This window comes from Bufo gargarizans, chromosome 5, assembly GCF_014858855.1.
Source record: "Bufo gargarizans isolate SCDJY-AF-19 chromosome 5, ASM1485885v1, whole genome shotgun sequence".
NCBI lineage: Eukaryota > Metazoa > Chordata > Amphibia > Anura > Bufonidae > Bufo > Bufo gargarizans.
In genome coordinates, this window is record NC_058084.1 from 464,754,910 (window position 1) to 464,780,181 (window position 25,272).

At 45.4% G+C, this 25,272-nt stretch overlaps 1 protein-coding gene across 1 annotated transcript in view; it reads right to left on the reverse strand.

Moving 5' to 3' along the window:
- Positions 1-25,272, reverse strand: part of CALCR (calcitonin receptor) — a 317,310-nt gene that overhangs the window by 44,198 nt on the left and 247,840 nt on the right. The window contains exons 6-7 of the mRNA XM_044295639.1: positions 22,509-22,600; positions 16,006-16,132 (exon numbers count right to left, since the gene is read on the reverse strand). Of these exons, the coding sequence (XP_044151574.1) occupies positions 16,006-16,132; positions 22,509-22,600 (219 nt within the window). The remainder of the gene's footprint in view (positions 1-16,005; positions 16,133-22,508; positions 22,601-25,272) is intronic.

Here is a 25,272-nt window from a genome sequence, read left to right on the forward strand (position 1 = left end):
AAACAGTACAGGTTTATTAGTGAGACTAAGTGAATACATCACAAAATAGCGCCAAACATTTCTCAATTACTTGTGCCCAGCTAACTAGTGCCCATATAACTAGGCTTAAAGTCTATGTACACCTTTGGGGGCAATTTTTTTTATGATTGCATTTTACTCATTTTAGGCAAAAAATAATTTTTTTCAATTGGTCTTTATTAAAAATATTGAGCCGTTCTGTCACAAAGGATTAACAGTTTTTCTAGCTGTGTGAACTGCACTTTATGCCCTCATCTAATAAACCTTATCTCTAAAAGGTCATAAACACTTATTCAAGCTGCATTCTTATCAGTAAGATAAGGATTGAGCTATAATGAGGGTTTATAAGGTCAGAGATAAGAGATAAGTAGAGATGGCCTTGCGATTCGCCCGGCGGTCGTTTAGTGGTGAACTTTGTGCGTTCACGATTCGCCGAACATGTGAATATATGGCGATGTCCGCCAGCCATATTCTTTTGCATTGCGCCGAACTTTGACCCATGACACACACATCAGGGGGGACAGGACAGTGAATTGAGACGTTTCAGCACATGGACACACCCCCACCCTATAACAGAACCCAATCTGGCAGCCATTTTACATTCTGTGTTTTGCCAGTGTAGGGAGATTTCAATTGCAACTGGTGTGATATACCTGTTGCCCCCCCCCAAAATTATTGAGGGGTGTGATATACCTATAATATACTTTCTAACATAGAAAGTATATAGTGCATTTGTATTGTGCAGCAGTTGTGTGTGGTTCTGCTGCGATACCAAAGGTGTATAGAGGGACAGGCGCTATTGGAACAACTATTTGCAAAGGGTGTGATATACCTGTTGCCCCCCAAAAAACTGATTGAGGGGTTTGATATACCTGCTTCCACAAAATACTAATTGAGGGGTGCGATATACCTTCTTCCACCAAATATTGATTGAGGCCTGCGATATACCTGCTTCCGCAAAATGCAGATTGAGGTGTGCAATATACCTACTTCCACAAAATACTGATTAAGGGTTTTTTATATACCTGCTTCCACAAAATACTGAATAAGAGGTGCGATATACCTGCTTCCACAAAATATTGATTAAGGGGTTCTATATACCTGTTTCCACAAAATACTGATTGAGGGGTGCGATATACCTGCTTCCACAAAATACTAAATAAGGGGTTTCATATACCTGCTACCACAAAATACAGATTGAGGGTTGTGATATACCTGCTTCCACCAAATATTGAATAAAGGGTTCTATATACCTGCTTCCACAAAATACTCATTAAGGAGATTGATATACCTGCTTCCACCAAATGTTGATTGGGGCCTGCGATACACCTGCTTCCACAAAATACTGATTAAGGGGATTGATATACCTGCTTCCACCAAATATTAATTGAGGCCTGCGATACTACTGCTTCCACAAAATACTGATTAAGGGGATTGATATACCTGCTTCCACCAAATATTGATTGAGGCCTTCGATACACCTGCTTCCACAAAATACTGATTAAGGGGTTTGATATACCTGCTTCCACCAAATACTGATTAAGGCCTGCGATACACCTGCTTCCACAAAATACTGTTTAAAGGGATTGATATACTTTCTTCCACAAATACTGCTCTTCTCTAGGGACTTTGGCACAGGGTAATTTTGAAAATGACAGGCAACGAAAGAGGCAGGCTGTTCTGCAGGGGTGGTAGGGGTCGGGCAGATGCACCAGGCCGGAGCCTAAGTGGGAAGTTGGAGAAGGTGCGTGCGATTACGTCAAAGGACGCACCAGAGTTGGTTGAGTGGCTCACTCAGCCTTCTGCTTCTGCACCCTCCTCATCCTCTGTATCTGCCCCCTTGTCTCTCTCTGCTGTTTGCACCCCCAAAGACACCAACACCACCACCATAGCCCCTCCACTCGAGTCAGAGGAATTATTTTCCCATCCATTCCCAGACCTTACCGATGCAAAGCTATTCTTGGCATCGGATGAGGAAGAGGAGGTAGCAACGGCTGCCACCCAGCGGTCTGACGACAGTACCCAGATCAACCCAAGGAGGGTGGTCCCTGCTGTTGCTGCCTACTCCAAGATCATTAATGTCAGTGGTGGTGAAGATAATGATGACGTGTTGATGGACGTCACGTGGGTGCCCACAAGAGAGGAAGAGGAGGGGAGTTTAGAGGGAGAGACGGAGCAGCAGATAGGGAAAAGAAGGAGGAGAAGCAGGCAGAACTCGTAGTGCACAGGAGGCAAAAAGCAGACTGCAAATGTATCTGGAGCGAGCCATCCACCATGCACGGTCACACCTTGTGCTCCCAGGACGCCGGCACATGGCTCCACTACTGCCATATAAACTGGTGGACTCAGAGGCCTTTAAAAAATTTGTGGCCATTGGCACACCGCAATAGAAAGTCCCCAGAAGGAAATATTTCTCCCAGAAGGGCATCCCAGAGCTACATGGCCACGTTCAGCGGCAAGTGAATATATCTCTGGCTTAAGATACATCTGACCACAGACACGTGGTCTAGCAATCACGGACAGGGAAGGTACATAACTTTTACTGCCCACTGAGTGAACCTTCTGACGGCTGTCAAGCATGTAACCCGTGACACCCGTGTGGATTTGGTGTTACCGCCACGGATTGCATGCAGGCCTGCCTCTTCTTCTCCTCCTCCTACCCCATCCTCCGCCTCCTCATCGGCTGACTCCTCCTTTTCAACTGCTCCCCAGAACTTATTTGACGTGCCAGGTGAGACGTTGCCATGCTGTGCTGTGGCTGTTGTGCCTGGAAGCCAAGAGCCACACCGGTCCTGCACTGCTTTCAGCTCTGCGGTCACAGGCCGATCAGTGGCTAACCCTGCTCAATTTGACAGTTGGTAAAGTGGTGTGTGACAACGGTGCCAATCTGCTGAGCGCGCTGAAACAGGGCAAAATGGCACGCGTGCCGTGCATGGCACACATCCTGAACTTAGTCGTGCAGTGATTTGTTGCCAAATACCCCAGGGTCCAGGATGTCTTGCGGCAGGCCAGGAAAATCTCTGGCCATTTTAGAAGATCTTACACGGCCATGGCTCGCCTTGCTGACGTCCAGTGCTTGAAGAGGGACCCCCGTATATAAAGCATAAAGGGTAAGGACCAATATTGGGTGGCAACATACTTAGACCCCCGTTACAAACACAAAATAGCGGACATGTTACCAGCATTACAGAGGGCTGTCAAAATGCAGCATTTCCAGGCCTTGCTGCGAGAGATGCTGCATTCTGCTGTTGCGGGCGCTGGCAGAGGAATTTCCACCCACAGTGAAACAGGTGCGGGTACCAATTCTACCATGCCTGCAAGAAGAGGGCGGTTTGAAGATGTGTTGGTCACTTCGGATATGAGATCATTCTTGCAGCCAACCCATCGAGAACCGCCCTCCGGATCCAGCCTCAGGGAACTCCTAGACCAACAGGTGTCCGACTACATTGGGTTAACGGCCGATGTGGACGCTCTGAGAAGCGAGGAACCCCTGGACTACTAGGTGTGCAGGCTTGACCTGTGGCCAGAGCTGGCACAATTTGCCATGGAACTCTTGGCTTGCTCCTCGTCGAGTGTCCTGTCCGAAAGGACGTTCAGCGCAGCAGGGGGAATCGTGACCGATAAGCGCACTCGCCTAGCTCACGACAGTGTAGACTACCTCACATTTCTAAAAATGAATGAGGCATGGATCTCGGAGGAATTCAACACCTGTGACGACCACGTGTAATTGAATTTCCTCATGCCAGCCGACACATATCCGCCACCACCCAGAACAAAGAATGGTCCTTGTCTACTGCCATAAAAAAATATCATCCATTGCTCAGCTAATAGCACCATATAGTGTTTAGTAGGCAAAGCGGGTGTGAAGATAATGATTACAAACAGTGCACAAATACGCGTGTCAACGTAATAACAGTATAATAGTACTAATCAGTGCAACTTTATATATACAGTGCACACATTAAAGGGGTTATCCAAGCCTGGAAATTCCACCCCCATATGCCCAGGCCCCTCACACTTATTCTACTTACCTGGCTCGCTGCACTGCTCCTCTTTCCCGCAGGGCTACCGATGCTTCTCCCCATGCACAGACAAAAACATCCGATGTCAGAAAATGGCAGGCGGTAATGGGCACGAGCCTCCCTAGTGATGGTGATGCTAGGGATGCTCATCCCCATCACCACCTGTCATTGGATGCCCCTCCCCTCCGATATTGGATGTTTTCATCCGCACACGGGGAGTAGCAGCGGCGGCCATTCGGGGTCCAGGAGTTGGAAGGTTTAGGCTGGCCCCATCCCTCTAATTGGGGAGCTGTGATAAGTAACTGATGAATGAGGAATTGTATTCAGTGTGGGCAGTGTAAAGTAGCTAGGAGAAGCAGCAGACAGGAACACACCAGCCCACGTTAGCAAAAAGCAACCAGAAAAGTGACTCTAAAAGAAGCCAGCCACTGAGGGAGAGAACAATTGAACTTTACAGAGGGTTGAGGTACAAGGGAAAATGCATGGACAAAAAGGGCAGTGGAGGTAGCACTTGTATGTTGGCTGTGGACTTCACTGCATTTGGTTATGGGGATAAGCTTCAGGTACCCTACCATACAAAAGAGACGGACTGGCATTCCGTTAAAAGACTACACCCCGTAGTTGGGCATTATAGTGCCATACTGAGAGTGAAAATTTATTGGGAGGGAGAATTTGCACCTCTTGGCTGAATTGGGAAGATTAAAAGGGTTTTGCGGGAGCTTTATACTCCTCTGGATAGGTCATCAGTATCTGATCACTTGGGGTCCGACACCCAGGACCCCCGCAATCAGATTTTTGAGAAGGTACCAGCGCTCCTAGGTGCCTCACAGCCTTCTCCGAGCTTTTCCCCACTGATCACATACTGATGACCAATCCAGAGGATAGATCATCGGTATTAAAATCTTGGAAAACCCTTTTATCTGGAAAGATTCAGAGAGAGGGGGGGTGAGCCATTATACTGTAGCCATTGGAAAACTATGTGTGCAACCTGTAAAGACTGGACCTATTTTTGCAAACACTTGTCTGCCATCTGCCCAGATTGCTTCAGTAAATTACGGTGGTCTTGTTACCCTGAAACAGGCTTCATCATTGCTGTGCATCACCTAACTGCACTGCTACCTCACTGCCCATCCTCAGTAGTTCAAGGTACCCTGCCTTGCATCCCTAAAACCCACCGACACTAAAGTCACCCCAACTACCACCAGGTAGCATACCCCAAACCCAGATGTGCCATGAGGTGAAAAAATGGTGCATTCTTCCCTTTGCAGCGTCCCACTTACGTGTGTATAAGTGGTCCCCTTAAATGTCTGTATATTTACTTGTATTTAAAGAGGACCTTTCACTGATTTTTACACTGTGAACTAAGTATACAGACATGTAGAACGGCGCCCGGGGATCTCACTGCACTTACTATTATCCCCGGGCACCGCTCCGTTCTCCTGCTATGCCCTCCGGTATCTCCGCTCACTAAGTTATAGTAGGCGGAGATTTCAGTCCCAAAGTTATGGTAGGCGGAGTCTGCCCTTGTTCTGCTCTAGCGCTGGCCAATCGCAGCGCAGAGCTCACAGCCTGGGAGGTTATTTTCTCCCAGGCTGTGAGCTCTGCAATGTGATTTGCCAGCGCTACAGAAGAACAAGGGCAGACTCCGCCTACTATAACTTAATGAGCGGAGATACCGGAGGGCATAGCGGGAGAAAGGAGCGGCGCCCGGGGATAATAGTAAGAGCAGTGAGATCCACGGGCGCCACTCTATATGTCTGTATTCTTAGTTCACAGTGTAAAAACCGGTGAAAGGTCCTCTTTAATGTATTTCCTAACGTCAGGCTGGCATTGTCATTACATCTATACGCCCCTAGGTGGTGCTAGCGCTCTATAACATATATATATAGCTTGGGGTTTGCTACAGGAAGTGAGTGTTGAGAGAGGAGATGGAAGTTGATAGAGGAGGAGAACAGGCAAGTTCCACAATGTAGCTGCCTTTCTTTCCTCTGGGCCCCGATCAAGCCTGGAGAGGACAAACCAAGAGTTTACTGCAGCCCAGCACAATGCAGTAAGTCTAAGTATGACTATAGAGCAAGTATAGTGAAGATTAGAGCTGAGTCTAGCCAAGGGACTTCACAAGCACCAATGACCGGGAGGGACTTAAAGGTACCTGGACACAACTGGATGATTAGTGCACAGAATTATCCTTTTTCACTAAATGCCTTCTGGGAACATAGTGAACCTGAATATTTCAGGAGAGCATCCTGCATCAAATAATGTAGCAGAGAGTTTGCCTGCCACGAGGGAGAACGCCCTTATTGGGCTGCTCAAGATAAATAGGTACTTAATAAAATGATTTCCTAAGTGCTAGAAAGTGGAAATTTACCCATTCTTTGCCTGTAAATAACAGCATTAGAGAACTCCTCCACTGACAATTGCAAGACCTGCTATAAGGAATTCCAGTTAATCCAACATCTGGATTATTGCTTCTGCTGTATTGATGAACTGTAACAACTGCCCTGAGACAATTGATTCAGTAAATGTTCAACAGTTTTCTACTACAACTGACTCCTCATCCTTTCTACTACTCTCAAAATTTTCACCTTCCGGTGCTGGCGTCACGAACACAGGGGCCCAGCCACCAAAGCACCTTAAACACCTATACTATCAAGGCCACCTCAACTTCCATCTTGCTGGTGTTCCCTGCAATAGAGAGTGCTCTGGAGGATTTAGTACTATTCTTCCCTCGACTGCAATGCCGGCCCAGGGAGACTCTGATAACCGTGACTAAATTAACTACTACCCCCATCGGCCCACCGTCACCTCACGTGACACCCTTGTGGGCCAGTACGCCGCACCTTTACTGCAAGGCCCAGGGAGCGCAAGATTGAGTTCTACTGCCACCATCTTTCTTGTCACTGCCACTCCCGTCCTCTCGCTCTCCCCTCCCGGTTTCACTGCACATCAGTTATGCAGTTATTGTTAATTATTTACTTCATTGACTGTGATAATGAGAAAAGTCAGAATGTAATTTGTTCTGCTCCGATAAAAATGTATAGCTCTGACAGCCCCCCCCACCCCCATCATACTTTGCCCATACACTCCAGGGACTGTGTTACAGCTTGTCACATGGTGTGGACAGAATTTTTTTTTTCATGCCTTTTGTATTTAAAGCGTTATAGGGTTGTAATGACTTGTCTACCCACCGTTACAGATGGTCTAAAGCCACAAATCTAAATTCTCCTGCGTGACATTCCTTGGTGAGGATCATGGACACCAGGACACACATTGTGTGTTGGGAGAGCAGGCCACCTAAAGCATGCATTTGGACTGCTGGAGGCAGAACCGCCGACAAGGTGATGTTTTTTGTTATGCACAAACTTTCTACTCGGTCCAAACTCGATCCAAACACCAACCCTGCAAAGAGTGTTTTTTGTTTGACCTTATGTGTGAATAAACACGAACATTTGAATTACGAACTTGTACTTTGCCTCTATACTGCACCTGCTTATCCCAACTACCAGAGCAAATCCCCACAATATGTATTTCCTTGTAAATCAATGTTAAAGTGTAGTCTGGTTCACCAGCAGGTGGCAGCAATATTGGCAGTGTGTTAGTTTCCCTGGAGAGGAACCTTCTAGTTCCCTTCCAGCCCTCTCTAGTGAGGGAGGAGTTATTTAGTCTTAGTCAGTCTAGCCTACCCATGGGTGTAGCTAAATGCTCATGGGCCCTGGTGCAAGAGTTCAGCTTGGGCCCCCCCTTCACTCAGCGCTGGTGCACCTAGCTTTTCTGCTGCCCAAGGCAAATATTGAAATGCCCCCACCCTTCCCTCCAGTCCTACTGTTAAAGGGGTTGTCCTCTTTTTACTACTGATGACCTATCCTCAGGATAGGTCATCAATATCAGATCAGCCGGGGTCCTCTGGCACCCCCGACGATCAGCTATTTGAAGAGAGGGCAGCGCTCATATGAGAGCTGCTTTCTCTGATCTGTTCACCTGCTCGCCGTAGCATTTGCAGTGATGAGCAGGTAAACAGACCAGAGAAGGCAGCGCTCATACAAGAAAATAAAAATAAAGCGGACAACCCCTTTAAAGACATACTTGGAAAACATTACATACAGTGCTACAGAACATACAGGGTAATACAGCGCCACATATGTACCTCTTACATCCAGTGATGTAGATTCTCTTTCTTCTTCTTCTCCTCCTCTCAGACCAGACCGCCATGGTGACTTCTTTCAGCTGCGCCTCATCTCTGCAGAGTTTAACAAACAGACATCATAGTTTCCTACTTTTCCATCCTCCTCCACACCTTCTCAACCTGCCACCCCCAATACTGTGTCCACTGTGCTCCCCAATACTTTCCTGCAGAAACAGTCCCCCTGAAAATACTGGTACCACACAGAAAACACCCCTTTATATTGTGCGCTAGTGCAAAAAAATCCCCCCTTCCTTTCTGATCAGACCCCCATATAAAAACCTAATTGAGATCCCCCCCAGACCCCCTTTAGACCTCTATGTCAGATCCCATATAAGACCCCAGTTTTAGACCTCAGATCAGACCCCCATGTAAGACCCCGACCCAATATCAGACCTTGGATAAGACCCCCATTAGACTACCAGAACCCCATATAAGTGCCCCATTAGACCTCCAGACCCCATTAGACCTCTAGACCCCCATATCAGACCTCTAGACCCCCATAAGACCTCCAGACTCCCACTAGACCTCCAGACCCCCATATCTGACCCCCATTAGACCTCCAGACCCCCATATAAGACCCCGGTTAGACCTCCAGACCCCCATTAGACCTCCAGACCCCCATATCAGCGCTGCTGCTCTGAGTGGTGGCGCATGTGCTCAGAGTCAGAGGCTCTGCTGGACAGAGACTGTGCATTCACTGCAACCCAGAAGTAGCAGCACATGTACTCTGCTCTTCTACCATTGTAGCAGTAGTGCAGGAGGGAGATTTTCAGGGCCCCATAACATGTCCAGAGCCTCCAGCCCTATCATTCAAGAGGCAGGGACAGATGAGATTTCTCATCTGCAGCAGCCAGCAGGGACAGTCACAGACTGAGAGGGGGGGGGGGAAGTTTATCACGCGGCCAGTGAACGCTATCACCGCTCTGGGTCAGCCACCAGGTGGGTCAGGGACAGTCACTCACTCACACTTGATCGGACCTGGAGGCTGGACCCCGGTCCAGTTTATCACGCCGCCAGCACTGCACTGAGCGCGCTCACCTCAGTATCAAACGTGTGCAGCCAGCAGAGTTCCTCAGTCCTCACAATCCAGCAGGCAGCAGTCGTGTCGCACTCGCAGGTGTCACTCGCAAGTCAGTCGCAACCAAACCCGGTCAGTACACAGCTGCTTACTCGGTCACTCCACTTCCTGACCTGAAGCGGCTCCCCCTCCTCACTTCGCCTGCCCTGCACAGTGCACGCAGGGCTCGCCTTTCAGCCTCCGCTCCGCCCCCTATGTGATTTTAGTTAGCAACTTAGCTGCGGGCCGCGCCGCCCGCAGGTACGGCTTTACTGTGGCTCTCCTGGCTTGAGGGGGCCCCCCTGACTTAGGGGCTCGGTTGCAATTGCGACCGCTGCGACCCCTATAGCTACGTCAGTGAGCCTACCCCCTCCCGGGGAAGGGTTGTGTGTTGGCTAGCAGAGCACCATCTGCTCTGCTAGGCCCAGAGGCCCAGCCTCTGAAGTCTACATGGTTGCTTGACCCCTCCTGGGCTTGCATTGCCTTAACTCCAAGCTAAGTATGCTTGATGGCAAGAAGAAGTTCCTAGGATTAAAGATAAAGTAAGAGACAGACTACAGCTAAACTAGGTTCCAGCAGAAGAGGAAAAGTTCCTATTTAATCCAGCCAACATAGCAGAGCTGAATAAGCTATAGCATAGCAGAGATGAGATTGTCGCAGAAGTGTTTGCCTGCCGAAGTTAAGCCAATAGCTGCTGATGACCAAGATACCACATGGAAACTGTTTGGATTACCGTTTTATGCCAAACAAAGCTGTGTTCAACGTTACTACAAGTCTGGACTCAATTATTACTTCATCATCCAAGTTATTCATCCCTTTTGCACTTTCTTTGGACCACACCACGTCTGGAATCCAAGGATCTCCAGGTAGGAGCACCATGGCACGTGCATACAACATCTGCAGAGACATTGTAGGCCACTGTACACTACTCTGGCAATCCTACCCTGGGTACCAACACTACCATCAACAAAGGGGACTCCATGTCCTTGTTGCTTAACTGCAACTGGCGTCACGATTACTTGCTCTATAAGAGGGACATATTTTGTAGAAACCTCCTAAGGAGCAAGGAATACCCCAGATGCTGGCAATAGCCAGCTGCACCTATGATTGTGCAACACTGTAGGGTATCCTTCCATATGGAATGAGAGACATACGAGGTAAAGTAAAGGGCTCCTGTACCTGCAATATACAGTATGGGCGCTCTATCATGGCTTAGAAAAAATGGAGCCATAATATGACCATGTGCATGAGGCCTTAAAGGGGTTGTCTCATCTGAGACAATGGGGGCATATCGCTATAGCGTTCTCGATATAGGTGGGGGCCTGCACCTATCAGACATCCTAGCAATATGCCCCCATTGTCTCAGATGAGACAACCCCTATAAAATCCACAACGTATCCAGATTGGTAACTTTGCAGCACAGAAATATGCCACATATGAAGGAGGCTTTGAAAACCACATTGACTGTATTGTACCGTACAGTTTGTATATGTTGCAGTATTTTGGGATGGCGCACACCTGGGTTCATGCTCACGGCAGTGCTGTCTGCAGTAAACTGCACGGAGGCACATGGAGTACCTGCAGCCTCACACTTTGGACTACTTGATACAGTGCAAATAGGGATGAGCGAACCCGAACTGTATAGTTCGGGTTCGTACCGAATTTTGGGGTGTCCGTGACACGGACCCGAACCCGAACATTTTAGTAAAAGTCTGGGTTCGGGTTCGGTGTTCGTCGCTTTCTTGGTGCTTTTTGAAAGGCTGCAAAGCAGCCAATCAACAAGCGTCATACTACTTGCCCCAAGAGGCCGTCACAGCCATGCCTACTATTGGCATGGCTGTGATTGGCCAGTGCAGCATGTGACCCAGCCTCTATTTAAGCTGGTCATGTAGCGCCGCCCGTCACTCTGCTCTGATCAGTGTAGGGAGAGGCTGCAGCTGCAACGTTAGGGCGAGATTAGGCAGTGATTAACTCCTCCAAAAGACTTCATTCAGTGATCGATCTGCAGCTGTGGATCATTGAACTGCTGCTATTCAATTGCTCACTGTTTTTAGGCTGCCCAGAGCGTTTTTCGTTCACTTTTTTCTGGGGTGATCGGCGGCCATTTTGTGTCTTATGGTGCACCAGCACAAGCTGCCACCAAGTACATTTAACCATCAATAGTGTGGTTATTTTTTGGCTATATCCTACATCAGGGTAAAGCTGTCACACCAAGTGCATTTAACCATCAATAGTGTGGTTATTTTTTGGCCATATACTACATCAGGGGCAAGCTGAGCCTGTCACCAAGTGCATTTAACCATCAATAGTGTGGTTGTTCTTTGGCTATATCCTACATCAGGGTCAAGCTGTCACCAAGTGCATTTAACCCTCAATAGTGTGGTTATTTTTTGGCTATATCCTACATCAGGTTAAAGCTGTCACCAAGTGCATTTAACCATCAATAGTGTGGTTATTTTTTGGCCATATCCTACATCAGGGGCTTGGCTGTGCTTGCTATTTTATTGAGGGGTGAAATACAATTGCCAAAATAGCAGTACCCTAAATCTGGTGTTTCAGCTGTGGCCAGCCAATTGTAATACTGTCTGCTGTCTGGCAAAGGATATATTTTTGTTCAGGGTTGAAATACAATTCCCAACTTAGCAATTTCCTAAATTAGTGGTTTCCGCTGTATCAGGGCTACTTTAAATCTATTCATTAAAAGGGTATGTAAGATTCAAGGTGCAGATAGGGTCATTCTCAATAACTTCACACACACGCTACTGTGCATTTCCAAGTCTAATTCTGTCTGTAAACGTATACCTTTCACCCAGCGCCTAAATACTAGGCCTCAAATTTACATTCATCTAAATCTGTGGTTATTGCTGTGGCTGGTCAAGTTATTTAGTGTCCGTCAAAGCACAGTTTTTGTTCTGGGATGAAATACAATTCCCAATTTAGCAATTTCCTAATTTAGTGGTTTCTGCTGTATCAGGCCTACTTTAAATCTATTCCTAAAAGGGTATATAAGATTCAAGGTGCAGATAGGGTTATTCTCAAAAACTTCACACACACGCTACTGTGCAATTCCAAGTCTAATTCTGTGTGTAAACGTATACCTGTCACCCAGCGCCTAAATACTAGGCCTGAGGCCTCAAATTTACATTCATCCAAATCTGTCATTATTGCTGTGGCTGGTCAAGTTATTTAGTGTCCGTCAAAGCACAGTTTTTGTTCTGGGTTGAAATACAATTCCCAATTTAGCACCCAGCGCCTAAATACTAGGCCTCAAATTTATATTCAGCTAAATCTGTCGTTACTGCTGTGCCTTTATTAGTGTAATACGGTACCTAAATAGATAGCCAGATAGTGTTAGGTGTCTGTAAAAAAAGGCCTGAATTTGAATTCAATACATTGGGCCAAATAATATTTTTCTTATTTGGCCCAATGAAGCCTGATTCTCTGCTATGACATGCAGACTGATTCTCTGCTGACATGAAGCCAGATTCTCTGTTACGGGACCTCTCTCCTCTGTCTGGGTGCCTGGGCCTAAATATATGCCAATGGACTGTTGCAGTGGTGGGTGACGTGAAGCCTGATTCTCTGCTATGACATGCAGACTGATTCTCTGCTGACATGAAGCCAGATTCTCTGTTACGGGACCTCTCTCCTCTGTCTGGGTGCCTGGGCCTAAATATCTGACAATGGACTGTTCCAGTGGTGGGTGACGTGAAGCCTGATTCTCTGCTATGACATGCAGACTGATTCTCTGCTGACATGAAGCCAGATTCTCTGTTACGGGACCTCTCTCCTCTGCCTGTGTGCTGGGCCTAAATATATGCCAATGGACTATTGCAGTGGTGGGTGACGTGAAGCCTGATTCTCTGCTATGACATGCAGACTGATTCTCTGCTGACATGAAGCCAGATTGTCTGTTACGGGACCTCTCTCCTCTGTCTGGGTGCCTGGGCCTAAATATATGACAATGGACTGTTGCACTGGTGGCTGACGTGAAGCCTCATTCTCTGCTATGACATGCAAACTAATTCTCTGCTGACATGAAGCCAGATTCTCTGTTATGGGACCTCTCTCCTCTGCCTGGGTGCCGGGGCCTAAATATATGACAATGGACTGTTACAGTGGTGGCTGACGTGAAGCCGGATTCTCTGCTATGACATGCAGACTGATTCTCTGCTGACATGAAGCCAGATTCTCTGTTACGGGACCTCTCTCCTCTGCCTGGGTGCTGGGCCTAAATATATGACAATGGACTGTTACAGTGGTGGGTGACGTGAAGCCTGATTCTCTGCTATGACATGAAGACTGATTCTCTGCTATGACATGCAGACTGATTCTCTGCTGACATGAAGCCAGATTATCTGTTATGGGACCTCTCTCCTCTGCCTGGGTGCTGGGACTAAATATATGACAATGGACTGTTGCAGTGGTGGGTGACGTGAAGCCTGATTCTCTGCTATGACATGCAGACTGATTCTCTGCTGACATGAAGCAAGATTCTCTGTTACGGGACCTCTCTCCTCTGCCTGGGTGCCGGGCCTAAATATATGACAATGGACTGTTACAGTGGTGGCTGACGAGAAGCATGATTCTCTGCTATGACATGAAGACTGATTCTCTGCTGACATGAAGCAAGATTCTCTGTTACGTGACCTCTCTCCTCTGCCTGGGTGCCGGGGCCTAAATATATGACAATGGACTGTTACAGTGGTGGGTGACGTTGCTGCCTTTTGCAGCCCTCTAGCTCTTTCCTGGGCTGTTTTACAGCCTTTTTAGTGCCAAAAAGTTCGGGTCCCCATTGACTTCAATGGGGTTCGGGTTCGGGACGAAGTTCGGGTCGGGTCGGGTTCGGATCCCGAACCCGAACATTTCCGGGAAGTTCGGCCGAACTTCTCGAACCCGAACATCCAGGTGTTCGCTCAACTCTAAGTGCAAACCATGAGTGTGCACTTTACAGACGTTACATTAGCAAAAGTACTGGGAGTTCTGCTCTAAATCCTGCAGAATTGTAAATGCAGCTCTGGTGAATACAGACAGTCCTCCTTTACCTTTCCTCTTAGCTTCAGATATCCTGAGATGAAAGGGCACTATATGACCATCTTGGAAAAAATTTAAAATTAAAAAACACACCCAACAGAGTAATAAAGTTTTTTTCTTTGGTAGCCATCTCAAGCATCTCGGGCCAAAACAAAAGGTAATACAAACTAAGGTCTCATGCACACGACTGTATGTATTTAGCGGAACAGATGATGTCTTTGTGATGACTGTGTGACATCCATTTTATTGTTTTTGCGAACCTAGTGGCCTCACTGGGGAGGTGGTCTGCATTTTGCGGCCAAGAATAGAACATGTTTTACCGCTTTGTGGAACGGACATACAATACGTGGTTTCTGCATTGGTATGTCTGTTCTGCAGAAGACAGAACATGTCCTTTTCTTGGCCGCAAAATGTGAACCACCGACCCATTGAAGTGAATGGGTCCATAAAAATAGCGAATGCAACACTGACGTCATACAGACTTCATCTGTATTTTGCTGATCCGCGTTTTGCGGATTACAAAATACATATGGTCATGTGCATGAGACCTAACTCCGGATAAGTACAAGATAAATAATGTAATGTACACAGTGACTTCACCAGCAGAATAGTGAGTGCAGCTCTGGAATATAATACAGGATGTAACTTAGGATCAGTACAGGATAAGTAATGCAATGTATGTACACAGTGATTCCACCAGCAGAATAGTGAGTGCAGCTCTGGAGTATAATACAGGATGTAACTCAGGATCAGTACAGGATAAGTAATGCAATGTATGTTCACAGTGGCTGCCCCAGCAGAATAGTGAGTGCAGCTCTGGAGTATAATACAGGATGTAACTCAGGATCAGTACAGGATAAGTAATGTAATGTATGTACACAGTGATTCCACCAGCAGAATAGTGAGTGCAGCTCTGGAGTATAATACAGGATGTAACTCAGGATCAGTACAGGATAAGTAATGCAATGTATGTTCACAGTGACTGTACCAGCAGAATAGTGAGTGCAGCTCTGGAGTATAATACAGGATGTAACTCAGGATCAGTACAGGATAAGTAATGTAATATATGTACACAGTGACTGTACCAGCAGAATAGTGAGTGCAGCTCTGGAGTATAATACAGGATGTAACTCAGGATCAGTACAGGATAAGTAATGTAATGTATGTACACAGTGACTCCACCAAAAGAACAGTGAGTGCAGCTCTGGAGTATAATACAGGATGTAACTCAGGATCAGTAGAGGATAAGTAATGTAATGTATGTACACAGTGACTGCTCCAGCAGAATAGTGAGTGCAGCTCTGGAGTATAATACAGCATGTAACTCAGGATCAGTACAGGATAAGTAATGTAATGTATGTACACAGTGACTGCACCAGCAGAATAGTGAGTGCAGCTCTGGAGTATAACACAGGATGTAACTCAGGATCAGTACAGGATAAGTAATGTATGTACACAGTGACTGCACCAGCAGAATAGTGAGTGCAGCTCTGAGCTATAATAAAGAATGTAACCCAGGATCAGTACAAGAGAAATAATGTGATGCATTTGAAATGTTTTCATGTAGATTACTTCTATATTTAGCTTGCAAAATTGCGCTCAGTGGTGAATCTATATCACAGTATTTTGCAGAACAATGTCTGAAACTTTTACAGCACCAGTTCAATGATTGCATAATAGCATGTACTTACAGGTCCCTTCTTCACGAGGTCTAGATCTGGTACCACAGTGGTAAGATGAACAATTGTAAACAGAGAATTCAGCACATAGGAGAAAAATAGATTTTTATGAAGTGTAATCCTCTGGCAGCTGAGACTCCTAAAATACAGAATATAAGCCATATTTAATTAAAGTATTCCAGGGAAGGGGGGTAGTTGCTTTTACAGAAGTATAACACACAGAAGCACACTGATCTGTACTGCACACACATGCACCTAATCCACTGGAGTACTTGCAGACCCCCCTCGCTTGTTTTCATTTTGGTGCCTGTGGATGGTGAAAATTGGGCAGGTAAATTCAACTGATTGGGAAGGGAGATGGTCGTCCCCTTCTTGGCATCTCCCTGGCCACCAGAGCAGTCTCAACAGTCTGACACTTCCTGTGTTCTCCAGATTCCTTGCCAGCTTTACTGTATAGGCTTTGATATGACAAACAGAGTCATGTAATCTATAGAGAGTGGCTGAGTCTTTGGCAGCTCTGTTGTAAGGATGGAGGCCTAGCTCAGGCAGGGTAGCATCCCTATACGTCATATACACAACTCCCCTGTCACTCCCTGGGCTCAGGTTAAGGGTCTGTTCTCCACCACTGGTCTTAATGACCAGGCCCTTTAAAAGGCCTTTAGGACCAGATACTTATTCGCAATGTCATGTGATTTATTAACATCTTTGCTTTTCTATTTGCTGGGCTACCAAAATATTTTTGTGTCCTTTTTTTGGGTCACATAGGGCTGTTCAGCATAAAAATGGGTTCCCCAGGTTGTATATGGCATTTTGACACACCTTTTACACATTTTTAATACACCTTTTAATTTTTTTTTATTTGTATTTTTCTTTTATATTTTCTTTAGGGTCCATTCACACGTCCGTATGAATGGGTCCGGATCTGTTTGCAACTTTGCGGAACAGTACGGACCCATTCATTTTCAATGGGGCCGCGGAACGGAAGTGGACCCTTATTCTTGGTACATAATATGTCCACTAAGATGTCATAAAAGACTCCAGGGGACAATTACACTTAAAAAAAAAAATGTATTTGTATTTTATTTTATACTTTTCTATTCTTGGTACATAATATGTCATAAAAGACCCCAGGGGACAATTACACTTTATTTATTTTTTGCCGTCCTTTGTGTAGCGGCTGTGCTTGCTATTGCAGCTAATCCCTATTCATTTCTATGGGGCTGAGCTGCGCCTAGGCCATGTGACTGATCAATGTGGCGGTGATCGGCGGGGGTCCCAGGTGTCAGACCCCCCACCGATCAGATGACCTCATCAGTATAAAAGTCTCGGAAAACCCCTTTAGTCTATGACATTTCTTAGTCAAATGACTCCCATTCATTGGAGCTGCCATAAAGCACACACATCCCGCTGCACTGTCCATCCAGACAACACAGGAAGGAAGTGTGTGTCTCCAAAATGGCCGCCACCAGAGAGTGTTTTAGTGAATGGAAAAAATAGCTATAACATTTACAAAAGCAGAAGGAAACCATTGGGAGTCATTTATCAAACTGGTATAAAGTAGAACTGGCTTAGTTGCCCATAGCAACCAATCAGATTCCTCCTTTCATTTTGGACAGCTCCTTTGGAAAATAAAAGGTGGAATCTGATTGGCTGCCACAGGCAACTAAGCCAGTTCTACTTTACACCAAACTAGAATGTTCAATACTGATTAGATACTCATGTAGAAAGTCACAGAAAGCTAGGAATTAAAACTTAACTTTTAATCACCACATTAATAATACATCACTCCATACCTCTAAAGTGTAACAAACATTGATCATGAAGGACCAAAAGAACACAGACATATATAGATGTATGCAGAGGGGAGGGCTGGTAATGTGCGCTAGGGGGGAAAAAATCCCTAATATGTCCCTAACTAATTCCTCAACCCACAGGAACACCCTGATGGTGGGTGGCCCGTGGTCCCGTGCCTGCCCTATCTCACCCTCGCAATGCCCTAAATATTCACGACACGTTTCCCCAGTAACTGGTTCATCAGGGGAAAAAAATAGGGCAAAAAGTGAAAAGTACTAAACAAATTGGTCCAGGAAAAACTACACAGTAACTGATAATCAATCCATAAAAAGCTAACGATACAGTTAAATCTGGTTGTTAATACATAAAATATTCAAAGCATCTATTTGCACACACATCAATCAATACACGTGATCAGGCCTAAAACTAAAAAAACATTGATTGTAACAGTTCCCAATCTGATAAAAAATTGTGTAATAACCCAGTAGACCGTGTAGATGTCAAACCATAGGCCGTTAAAGGGACACTGTCACCTGGATTTTACCTACTGAGCTCATAACATCACCACATTAGTCTCCACGATTTACATTAAAATATACTAGTATTACTGCCTTGTGTCTTTTATTTGGTCTATATAATCGGTTTTATTAATATGTAAAGTACCTCAATAAGGAGCCCAAGGGGACGTCCCTCCGGCAGCTGGAGCCCAGCCGCTCCCATTACTTCGGAGCCCAGCACTGCCCCACTGCTAATTTATTTACTGCTCAGTGCCGACGTAATGTTTGTGGAGCGCCCGTTTGTGCAGCTGGCGCATGCGCAATGAGTTCGGTGAAGCCGATGCCTTCCTTTTATGGATTGCCCAAAATCCATAAAGGGGTATCCCCATTGAAAGGGAGGCCCATCGTGTCGGGGAATGAGTCATTATGGTATTTACATTGACAGAACCCTAAGCCAGTTTGTATTGTCGTTGCCGTCCTACACCAGGGACACTATGACTTCTTGAGGAAAAAAGAGACCCTACACTTTGACTCTGACTATACGTTGGCAAGTATAGATCTTGAATCTCTTTACAGTTCTATCCCGCATGCCGAGGGCCTGAGGGCCACCTCCCATTTTCTGAAAACCCGAGGTATCCAATTCAATAGCCATAATCAATTTGTTGTGGATCTTTTGGAATTCGTGTTGTCGCATAACTAATTTTTATTTGATGGTCGCTTCTACCACCAGCTCAGGGGGACCGCAATGGGAAGCCCCTGTGCGCACTCCTATGCAAATCCTGGGCTGGTGGGAGGATACCTGTGTTTTTACGGACAGTCCACTATGGTGGACAGAGAAGATAGGGTTTTGGACGCGATTTATTGATGACATTTTCCTGAAATCTTTGTGAACTGAAGGAATTTGTGAATACTTTGAATACCAACAGTATAGGCCTCTCCTTTACGTATGAACATAGTGACCATAGAATTACCTTACTTGATGTGGAAGTGACTAAACAAACCGACAGGCTGACCACTACGGTATTTCGGCCACCAATAGTCTGTTACATTGGTCTAGTTACCATCCCCCGGCGCTCAAGAAGGGCATACCTAAGGGTCAGTTCTTAAGGATGAGGCGGAATTGCTCGGACTTGGAGGGGTTCCACCACGAATCAAAAAAACTTCGGGAGGGATTCAAAGATAGGGGTTTACCCAGAATCTGTCCTACGAGGAGCATTTAAACATGCAAGGGATCAGGACTGAAATGAATTGTTAAATCCTAAAGTTAAACCGCGGGGCCAGGATGATAACATCGTTCGTATTATCTCTACCTTTGATACAGCAAATAAGGAGATTAGGAATATCCTAAACGAGTTTTGGCCCATTTTACAAATGGACCCAGATCTCATTGGTGCGATCCCTCCACAGCTGAGCATCACTTTCCGCAAAGGGCGAAGCTTGAGGAACCGTCTTGTTCACAGTCATTATTCCAGCCCCAAACAGGCGGGCACATGGCTTGACCGTAGGCCTTTAGGAATATTTAAATGCGGCAGATGTAGAGCCTGTAGCTTCAATTCCAATACCAAAACTAATACCTGTTCCACCACTGGACGTAAATATATCATCGAAGATTTGATTAACTGTAGAAGTAAGGCCTCTTTCACACTTGCGTTGTCCGGATCCGTCGTGTACTCCATTTGCCGGAATTACACGCCGGATCCGGAAAAACGCAAGTGAACTGAAAGCATTTGAAGACGGATCAGTCTTCAAAATGCACTCAGTGTTACTATGGCAGCCAGGACGCTATTAAAGTAATGGTTGCCATAGTAGTAGTGGGGAGCGGGGGAGCGGTATACTTACCGTCCGTGCGGCTCCCGGGGCGCTCCAGAATGACGTCAGAGCGCCCCATGCGCATGGATGACGTGAACCATGCGATCACGTCATCCATGCGCGTGGGGCGCCCTGACGTCACTCTGGAGCGCCCCGGGAGCCGCACGGACGGTAAGTATACTGCTCCCCCGCTCCCCGTTACACTTTACCATGGCAAACAGGACTTTAGCGTCCTGGCAGCCATGGTAACCATTCAGAAAAAGCTAAACGTTGGATCCGGTAATGCGCCGAAACGACGTTTCAATGGGCATTAATTCCGGATCCGGCCTTGCGGCAAGTGTTCAGGATTTTTGGCCGGAGCAAAAAGCGCAGGATGCTGCGGTATTTTCTCCGGCCAAAAAACGTTCCGTTCCGTTCCGGAAGACATCCTGATGCATCCTGAACGGATTTCTCTCCATTCAGAATGCATGGGGATAATCCTGATCAGGATTCTTCCGGCATAGAGCCCCGACGACGGAACTCTATGCCGGAACAGAAGAACGCAAGTGTGAAAGAGCCCTAAGGGAGTGGTATATCTGTGCCAACGCTCATGTCCAAAGGATTACATAGGGAAAACATTTAGAGAATTGCGATGAAGAGTGAGTGAACACGTTAATGATGTCATCAAAAGAAACAATACACCAGTGGCTAATCACGTGTTAGAGGTCCATGGGGGGGAAACCTGAGGTCCTCAGGTTCACTTCTCGGCATTGGAACTTGTTAAGGAATCACAGAGAAGGGGTGACTGGAATCGACGGATTCTACAAAATAAATCCGAATGGATATATCGTTTTGGATCTCAGTCTCTCTTGGTCTAAACAAAAGATTAACTTTCTCGTGCTTTTTATGATAACATCCTAATAAGTGTCTCTGGTGTGGGAGTGGTTTATGTTGGCCTATAGTTTTTCAGATTCATATTGTATGGGGCATATTATCTGGTCATTTATATCGGCGTGCGAAGCGTCATTGAGTATTGTCCTGTTGAAATAATAATCTTTTGGTAACCCTCAGCAACATTGGGTTTTCCTTAACTGTTAATCTGTAACATCCACTTCATATGTGTCTATTATTTTTCTGGTTGTTATACACTTCACGAGGCCTGATATATCATCATATGTATTTGAATCTCTGGTTTAAGGATTCCCACTTTCAATGTGTCATTTTAATGATTTGGTCAAGGTAATACCAGTGCAGTGTAGGGGACTGGGCACCCTCCACAAATATTGTCCTGTGGGTTGGGCGCATTAGCGTTTAATCACTACTGTATCTTTCGAGATGTCACGCCTATTATGCGCTCTTCCCGCTTGTGGAACGCACATTGCGTTCCATTGTTTCGACCGTAACTTTACTTCCTGGTGGAGCGCACTTGCCACTTCCACTCACCGGATGTCCGGGATTGGAGCTGCACGTGTATCAGGCGTGCGCTCCATTCCCCAGATGTTCCACAACCCCTTGAAAATAGGAAAATGTGCCAATTTTTTTTTTTTAATGTTCATAAATTTTCACTTTTTTAATAAAGATACGCATATTTTATCGGTAGAATTTTACCACCTAAGTAAAGTACAATATGTGACGAGAAAACAATGTCAGAATTACTTTGATGTGCAAAACCGTTACAAAGTTATTCTAGGCTAAAATGACACATGTGACAGATTTCCAAAATTTGGCTTGGTCATTAAGGCCCAAACAGGCTTGGTCACTAAGGGGTTAATGTATTAACAACCAGATTTAACTGTATGGTTAGCTTTTTATGGTTTGATTATCAGTTTGTTACTGTGGACCAATTTGTTTAGTACTTTTCATATCTTGCCCTATTTTGTCCCCTGATGAACCAGTTACTGGGGAAATGCGTCGGGAATATTTAGGGCATTGCGAGGGTGAGATAGGGCAGGCACGGGACCACGGGCCACCCACCATCAGGGCGTTCCTGTGGGTTGAGGCATTAGTTAAGGACATATTAGGGATTTTTTCCCCCCTAGCGCACATTACCCGCCCTCCCCTCTGCATACATCTATATATGTCTGTGTTCTTTTGGTCCATTATGATCAATGTTTGTTCTACTTTACCCCAGTCTGATAAATGCGCCCCATTATTTCTCTCCTATAGACTTCTAATCAATGACATACAGTACATACCACTGACATTCCCTTTAAATCTATGAAAAATGTATTTCTAGCCTCGACATATGAAATTACCTTTGTGTTTTGTGGATTGCGCTCGATAAAGGCACAACTAGCGATTTCCATTACCTGGCGAGCGGGTGTGACCTCTACGCATACATCAAGATGCTGAACCTCACATTCTCCATTAATGTAGAGCTCAGAAATTCAGAAGCGAAAAATTAGAGTCAGAGCGCTGCATGCAGGGGGCACTTACTTGAAATAGAAGAAAATTCCAAGGGAAATTAGCAAGGAGATGATGGACAAGGTATGTCCCACTATGGCCATATAGTACAGGATATAGGCGTTCTAGGAGGAGAAATAGAGATCATGAGGGGGCTAAGCAAATACAGTAACGTATTTCATAAAGCAAGTCAATCCCTTGAGAATACGGGATATGTACAGCAATCAGTAATTTATGCATGCTGAGACTCCACCAGCAGAATAGTGAGTGCAGCTCTGGAGTATAATACAGGATTTAACTCAGGATAAGTAATGTAATGTATGTACACAGTGACTGCACCAGCAGAATAGTGAGTGCAGCTCTGGAGTATAATACAGGATGTAACTCAGGATCAGTACAGGATAAGTAATGTATGTACATAGTGACTCCACCAGCAGAATAGTGAGTGCAGCTCTGGAGTATAATACAGGATGTAACTCAGGATCAGTACAGGATAAGTAATGTAATGTATGTACACAGTGACTGCACCAGCAGAATAGTGAGTGCAGCTCTGGAGTATAATACAGGATGTAACTCAGGATCAGTACAGGATAAGTAATGTAATGTATGTTCACAGTGACTCCACCAGCAGAATAGTGAGTGCAGCTGTGGGGTATAATACAGGATGTAACTCAGGATCAGTACAGGATAAGTAATGTAATGTATGTACACAGTGACTGCACCAGCAGAATAGTGAGTGCAGCTCTGGAGTATAATACAGGATGTAACTCAGGATAAGTAATGTAATGTATGTACACAGTGACTCCACCAGCAGAATAGTGAGTGCAGCTCTGGAGTATAATACAGGGTGTAACTCAGGATCAGTACAGGATAAGTAATGTATGTACATAGTGACTGCACCAGCAGAATAGTGAGTGCAGCTCTGGAGTATAATACAGGATGTAACTCAGGATCAGTACAGGATAAGTAATGTAATGTATATACATAGTGACTCCACCAGCAGAATAGTGAGTGCAGCTCTGGAGTATAATACAGGATGTAACTCAGGATCAGTACAGGATAAGTAATGTATGTACACAGTGACTCCACCAGCAGAATAGCGAGTGCAGCTCTGGAGTATAATACAGGATGTAACTCAGGATCAGTACAGGATAAGTAATGTAATGTATGTACACAGTGACTGCACCATCAGAATAGTGAGTGCAGCTCTGGAGTATAATACAGGATGTAACTCAGGATAAGTAATGTAATGTATGTACACAGTGAATCCACCAGCAGAATAGTGAGTGCAGCTCTGGAGTATAATACAGGATGTAACTCAGGATCAGTACAGGATAAGTATTGTAAAGTGTGTACACAGTGACTGCACCAGCAGAATAGTGAGTGCAGCTCTGGAGTATAATACAGGGTGTAACTCAGGATCAGTACAGGATAAGTAATGTATGTACATAGTGACTGCACCAGCAGAATAGTGAGTGCAGCTCTGGAGTATAATACAGGATGTAACTCAGGATCAGTACAGGATAAGTAATGTAATGTATATACATAGTGACTCCACCAGCAGAATAGTGAGTGCAGCTCTGGAGTATAATACAGGATGTAACTCAGGATCAGTACAGGATAAGTAATGTAATGTATATACATAGTGACTCCACCAGCAGAATAGTGAGTGCAGCTCTGGAGTATAATACAGGATGTAACTCAGGATCAGTACAGGATAAGTAAAGTAACGTATGTACACAGTGACTCCACCAGCAGAATAGTGAGTGCAGCTCTGGAGTATAATACAGGATGTAACTCAGGATCAGTGCAGGATAAGTAAAGTAATGTATGTACACAGTGACCCCAAAACTTTAAAGACATATTTAAAAAAAATCTGCACACATTTTTGGACCAATAGAACTGGGGAAAAAAATAAAATAAAATATTGCTGAAAGGTTAATTCACTGTAATATTCCTGTTTTTTTCTTATATTGCTCTGTTGGCTTTTTTTGTATAATGTTTCATTATTTTGGTCTATGGATAATATATGCTAATTTGGGCCAGTCTGACGTCACCTACAAGGCCACCCTCCTCGGAGACAATTTCCCGCACGGCTCTAACACATTTAATACATTTAATTAGCCGGTAATATGCCTGTACATTATTACATTGCTCGTCATATCTATCAGGCTCGTGGAAAGTGCATTTAGATGTGCGGGGAGCTTCGCATCAGCAGGTGCTAAATGGATCCTGTGAATGTTATGGGTCATTATGCAGAACTATTCATGTTCTCCCCCAGATGGAAGCGTTCCTCTGCACTAATGATAGAGAAATTAGTATTTAGTTGTTTTTTTCCCCCCTATATTTGATATTATAGAAATATGCACAATTAAATTTAACTGCAGGAAAAGATTCCTCCAGTCTGCCCGAAGACATCATTTGTACAGACATTTGCTTTTCTTTTTTATTTCTTTATATTATTATTTAGTTATTATTAGTTTTTTTCCCTAGAGTGACATATTGATAACCTATCCTCAGGACTGGTTATCAATGACAGATCGTTGGGGGCCCGACTCCCAGCACCCCCGGCGATCAGCTGTTTGCAGAGGCTGCAGTGCTCCGGTGAGCAAACCTCAGCAGACTGACTGGACCTTATTGCTCAGGCCCACAGTGGTGTAGGACGGACCCTAAAAAGATGGTGGCACACTGGCAATGGCTGGATTAGGGGCACTTAATGTGGGCTGGCCCTTTACCAGGCCAGGGTTAGGCGCATGCTCATGACTTGGCAGCAGCTGAGTACGCACTGGTAAGCCGA